The 6,244-nt window shown below is 39.3% G+C and overlaps 1 protein-coding gene across 1 annotated transcript in view; it reads right to left on the minus strand.

Moving 5' to 3' along the window:
* The window catches only part of CBG05297, a gene marked incomplete at both ends in the record, with an annotated part of 6,138 nt that extends 1,531 nt beyond the window's left edge, over window positions 1–4,607 (minus strand). Inside the window, 7 exons of the mRNA XM_045240407.1 lie at window positions 875–1,368; window positions 1,445–1,662; window positions 1,697–3,062; window positions 3,109–3,603; window positions 3,706–3,935; window positions 4,332–4,466; window positions 4,515–4,607. Coding sequence (XP_045092900.1) covers window positions 875–1,368; window positions 1,445–1,662; window positions 1,697–3,062; window positions 3,109–3,603; window positions 3,706–3,935; window positions 4,332–4,466; window positions 4,515–4,607 — 3,031 coding nt within the window. The remainder of the gene's footprint in view (window positions 1–874; window positions 1,369–1,444; window positions 1,663–1,696; window positions 3,063–3,108; window positions 3,604–3,705; window positions 3,936–4,331; window positions 4,467–4,514) is intronic.
* Between the last annotated feature and the right edge of the window lie 1,637 nt (window positions 4,608–6,244).

Raw genomic sequence — 6,244 nt, forward strand, 5'->3', positions numbered from 1 at the left:
AGCATTTGGATAAGTTACGTCCGTTATAATAAAACATAGTGTTGTCTTAATGATAGTAGGGAACACATGGGCGTAAAAAAACTAACAAAACAACATAAAAATTCGATTTGTAATTGAAAATTCAATAAAAAACAGGATTTATGGGGTTTTCCTGATTTCCCAAACGCAAAATTCGCTCCGGACCGTTATTTTCTTTTTGGACCATTATTTTCCCTGCGGACCGCTATTTTCACTGCGGACCGCTTTTTCACTGCGGACCGTTATTTTTCTGAAATCATATAGAGCAGAACTTTCTAGGTAGTCCGGCTAATTAACCCAAACCAAGTATACAGGGTGAAATAGCGTCTTTTAAACCCTATACAACAGTTTTCAAAATCTGCTTGAGAAACCTCTAAAGTGCTGAAACTTCAGTTTCAGTACCAAAAATCACTTTTTCGGTGTAAAATCGGCAATTTTCACATGTGGTTTTCTTGACTCATAGAAGGTTTCAGAGCTCGAAGTTAAGTGAAATGTCAAATTTGAGCATTTTTAAAGAAAAATTTTGCACAATTTAAACATTTGTGAACACTTCGGTGATTCCAAATTTCCAAGTTTGAATTTTTTTTTTTTGAGAAAAGGGTAAAAATATGAAATTCCACGCTATTTGAAATATAACAAAAACATTTCAAGCTCTGAAGTCTCCTAGGAGTGAAGAAAAGAAAATCACGTTTAAAAATTCCCGATTTTACACTGAAAAAGTGATTTTAAAAACGCTTTTATAGGGTTTAAAATACACTCTTTCGCCCTGTGTACTTGGGTTGGGCACATTAGCTGGACTACTCAGCGGAATACAGAAGGTTGAGCCTTATGGCTAAAAAAACTGATTTCGACTCACTTTTTACGCAATTATCTAGCTCTACAAAAAATAGAGGAAGACCAAAATTGACACAGATATCCAGTTGTTTTTGTTCGTTCTCGACAGAGTCTAATAGCTCCTGATCATTCCTTTTAGCCTCCTCCTTTTCTGCTTCATATTTCCATTTTTCTGCTTGATATTGACGAATCGTCCTCTTCTTCTTGTTGCCGTTTGCCTTCTCGAACACCACTTCACGGACCTCGCCTTTTTTCTCCGCTGATTTTCTATCCTCTTCCTTGAACTGCTTCAGGAGAGTGTCGAAATCTTCGATGACCGAGGGTCTGGCAGCTTTGGCTTTTTGGACCTTCTTTTTGTTTCTCATGGACTTCTTTTGGCTGGACTTCGAAGTTTGGGATTTTTCAGGCTGGTCTGGTTTATCAGTGTTCGACTCTGCAAGATTTTCCTTTCCCGATTGCTCGGTTTTCAGTGTTGTTGAAATTGTCGACGCTTTCAGCTCTTTGGACGATGGACTTCTGAAAGTAAATTTAATTTTTTATTTTTCTTTATATCTAAAAAATTTCCTGCTTTATTATTTTTTTCAAAACTCACTTCTTTCTATCTTTGGCAACTGGTGGTTGTTCTGCTAGAACTGCCAACTTCTTTGTATTGTTGGAGACTTTAGACGAAACTTTGACCGTTTCCCATTCCGAGGTAGAGGCCCTCAAAATTTCAATATGTTTGAATCTACAATTTTTGATCAACTTACTGTTTTTGCTTGGCTGGCAGGTGGTTTTTGGTAGCCTCAGGTTTCTTGTTATGGAATGGCTCTTGACTATTTCTGGTTTCAGACGACGACGCAGCTTTGGAGCTTTGGGATTTTGTCGCTATACCGTCTGTGTCGGTCAGGTTCTTGTTTTTCATTTGATTGGGACATTGTTGAACGATCGGAACAGCATTCAAACAGGAATTGACAGTTCCCTTGTCTTTCTCAATAGCAGCAAGCAAGACTTCAGACATCAGCGGCTTTGAAAGCTTGTCATTTTCTCCGACTGGCACACCGGCATCCTTTGAGCACTTTACAACTGAATACAAAGTTTTGCTAGTGAGTGCTGGGAATTCTGCATCATCCGCCAACTTTCTGACTAGTTCGGAAATGTTTGGCTCTGTTGCTCCCTCATCAGAAGTAGTGTGCCCTTTGAGTTCTTCAGTTTCCACATCAGAAGGTTTGATTGGAGTGGACATAACTGGTTTCTCGAGTTTCGAGGGATTGTGCTCCGGACTTGTATCACAATTCGAAGCGCCAGACATATCCTCAGCTACATTGGGACGAGTATCAATATCTTTTGCTTGGCTGATTTGCAGTTTTTGGTCGTTTTTGCCATTTTTCATGCCAATGACCGATTGAGGTTCCTCGTGTTGTAGCACAATGATTTTCTTGCTCATCCCCACTGTAAGCTCGGTAGTGGTTTGAATGCCACATTCGGCATGAATTTTAATGATTGGAAGTAGTTTGATCTCCTCCACAAATTTAGCTGATTCGGGTGCGTGTGGGAGCAAAGTCAGAGTTGCCTCGTCAGAAGTGAACTGATCTTTGAGTTCTTCATTATCGAAATTAGTAGTTTTCATAGACTGCACTGATTTATCGAGTTTTGACAGCTCACAATTCAGATCCGAATTGGATGCGCCAGACACATCATCAGTTACAATCGGACTCTCCTTTCCGAGATCAAACTCGGTGGTGGTTTGAATGTTATCTTCGACAGTAGTTCCAATGGTCAGTGGTTTGACTTCCTCCACAAACTTAGCAAATTCGGGTGCAGTTGGAAGCACAGATTCTGAATTACGTTGCTTTGCCACTGTCACAGTTGCCTCATCTGAAGTGTCCTGCTTTTCGATTTTTTCGGTATCAAAATCAGTCGATTCCATAAACTCCGCCGGTTTTTCAAGTGCAACTAAAGAAGTAGCAACGTCACTAGACACTTGTTGTGGTGTGTCTTTGTTGCCATTATCATCTTCAACGGTCAACTGTGGTTCCTCGTGTTGTCCGGAAACAACTTGCAGATTACTTTCATAATTGGGTTCAACCTTGATGGTGGTTTGAATTAGTGGCTTCGCATTCGCCGTTTGCACTTTCCGATAAGCATCCTGACGGAGAGAACGACTTGGTGATGAATCATGGATTTGAGACGCTTCTGGAGAAAAAACTGATGCGTATGGGTCATCACTTCTGAAACAAAAAGTTCTGTTGATAATTGAGAAAAAGATAAACTTACGGAGAATAGGCTAGAACCTGTTGGACGCTCTGGCATCTTTCGGATCCATAAGATGACGCGCTTGTGTATACTGCAGTATCTCGTGACTCGGTTGGAGATGGATAATAACCACAATTTGGATGATTACTCTGTGAGTAGCCGTGAGAAGTTGAGACCGTGTTGCCATGAGGTACTGGAGCATAACCACAAGGACCGGAAGGAAATGGAACATCACTCCTGAAACGGATAGTTATGTTATATATTGAAAAAATAAAAAGAACTAACGGATAAGATGCTGGAATATATTGGATGTTCTGACTTCCTTGGAATCCATTCGATGTTAAGCTTGTGTATACTCCACTGTCTCGTAACTTGGTTGGAGATGGATAATAACCACCATTTGGCTGGTTGCTCTGGGAGTAGCTGTTTTGCATGGGAGCTGCTGAGAAAGTGTTGTTGTAGCCATGATTGACTGGCACATAAGCGACAGGAGCGGAAGAGATTGGTACTGCCATCCTGAAAAAAAACTTGGATGGTTAGCATAAATGAAACTGTCGTGGTTCTCAATGATCTCGAGTCTGTTGTGATACTTCTTTGAATTTTTTTTGAATAACTTACGGGGGAACAGTTTGGAGTGGTCCAGAAAAGTATTGCTGCAGTGGATAAATGGAGTTCTGGGGCGCTTGGAAAGTGTCAGCTTGATGGTCGTAGTTTTGTTGTTGAGCGAAATTCTGACGTGTCCAGTTGTTGTTCCTTTGCTGGTTACGCTGGCTGAAGTCGCCGCGTCCACGAAATGCTCGAAGTTTGACGACAAGTGGCAGCGGATTTTCTTCGGCTTTCAGGAACTTCTGAAATTATTACATGTCTCACAAATTTAATCTTACGGGTATTTACCCAATCCGAAAGTTTCCAAATTTTGAAACACCGTAATCTTTCTAATAGAAAATACACTTTTCAATTTGATCCTCTAAACTTTGAGCTAATTTATCTCAATTCTTGTGAAGTGAATCGAAAAGTGGTCAACTAACAAACTGTTACTGATATTATCTTGAATATTTTGTCAGTTGACAATTTTTTGATTTTTTTTCTCGGGAACCAAGGTAAATTCGCTCAAAGATGAAAGTAAAGGAGGGCATTCTATTAGTGTTTACAGCAGACGTGATGAGCTCAGAATAAGAGTACTACTAGTACTACTATGTACCCACTACTACTATTTTAAAAAGAATCTCCAATATTAAACTCACAATATTTGATTGAACGTTGTTTGTGAGCACATCCGCCTCGAACTTCTTCCGTTCCAATTCGCTGATCTCCATACTGTTGATGTACTCCCAAGTCGACTCATCCTCAATATCGAGTGTTGACCAGGCATGTTGCACCTGAAAATATAGTCGTTATTTTCCTTCGAAAATGCATCAGAAACTCACTAAGGCGTACTTGAGGATTTGTTGGTTGGCGAAGGCATACGCTCTGTTCTTACGCTCTCTCGCAGCATCACACGCTACAAACTTATGCGACATTGTTACCTGAAAAGTTATGAAAATTGAAAATGAGAATCATGAAAAGACAACAATAAAAAAGGCAGAAAACCAGGCAGAAAGAAAGAAAGAACGGAAAATGATGACTATTAGCAATATGCGACCAATTGAGAGATCTTATCTCTCAGGTAGATTAAAATTTGAAAAATTCGAAAAAAGGAAGGTAGATCAAAATTTATAAAAATGGTAGATCAAATATAAAACTTATAAAAGTATGCATAAAATGCAACATTTTTTGAAACAAAACTAAAATAAGAAACAAGTAATGAAAAATAAGAGTCATAGACTGTTTTCATTTTCAAGTAGTTCTTCTTCGAAGTTGAGAAGTATGGGATCGTCGAAGATCAAAAATTTTCTGAATTCCGAATTCCGTTCCAAACATCTTTGATCCTCACATGAATTTTTTGTTACTTCTCTCAGTATGAAAATTTTCTGATTTCGTATTTTCCTTCTTTGACAATAGTTCTTTCTCTGGCTTTGGTGGCGCTGAATTTCTTGGATTTCTTATATGGAAACATTTGTGCAAGTGTGGAGCGTTTAGGAATATACCATCTTTAGCCTGCATCCCTGGAATGATCGAGGAGAGCTCAATATTCAATATTTTGGAGTTTTCTTCTCTTGGTAGATATTGTTTAAAAAAAAGTAATTTATCGAAAAAAGAAATTCGTTACTCACCAGGTTATAAATTAAGGGTTCAAGAGAAATTTGAATTTAGAAAATTAAGAAAATTAAAACGAATAGATATATCAATTCTCATTGGTTGATCGGTTCTGGATAGTAGAAATCCTTCCACTCGGCTCTGAACTCCCGTTTGTTGAGCATTCTGCCAAACAGCTCCCTTTCATCTTCTAAGGTGATCTCTCTCCATGAGAATTCTCGCCAAGGGCTTTAGGATAAATCCCACATTAGAATTGTATTCACGTCTGAGGAAGCGGTAGAACAACTACCGCAGCTTCACAGTTTTTCCGACCCTTTCAAACTGGTCAGAAATTCTTGCATGAATGAAATATAACACTAGCTCGTCACGTTCCCGGTAGCCCTGCAATGTGCGAGAAAAGTGTCATTCTCTCTACCGTCAATAAGTTGATACAGCTCGAGATGGTAAAAATGTTGCTCAAGAGCACGCGGCATGGTGGGCATCTTGAGAGGTCTTCTCCGACAAGATGCCGTTTGCATCCGAGTTGGAGTCCGATTCCTAAAATCAACAAGTGCTAGCTCAGAGATCCCAAAAAGCTTTTCAGAGACACCGCGTCATCCGAACATTTCTCTGTTCATGGTTTTTGGAGCATTTTGCTCAATTGGCAAGATTTCACTTCTTTTCGTCGATAAGCGGACAAAATCAGCAAGGAAGTTGAAATTTTAATGATTCTACATGATAATTACTTGTTATTGCATCGATAGAAACCCTGTGAAGTTTCATGTTTTACTGACTTTTAGTTTTCGAGTTTCGCCATCTCAAACAATTGCGGGTAATTAACAGCTACCCTGTTAACCTCTTGTCGTTGAATCGATGAAAAAGGGTGTGCAATTAAGGAAGACATTCATAGAAAGTTGATTTCGTGTTGGAAAAATACGCCTTTTTTCACACAATACTGTCTATTCAATAAAACGTGGGCGCG

Source organism: Caenorhabditis briggsae (genome assembly GCF_000004555.2).
Source record: "Caenorhabditis briggsae complete genome, chrX, whole genome shotgun sequence".
Lineage (NCBI taxonomy): Eukaryota > Metazoa > Nematoda > Chromadorea > Rhabditida > Rhabditidae > Caenorhabditis > Caenorhabditis briggsae.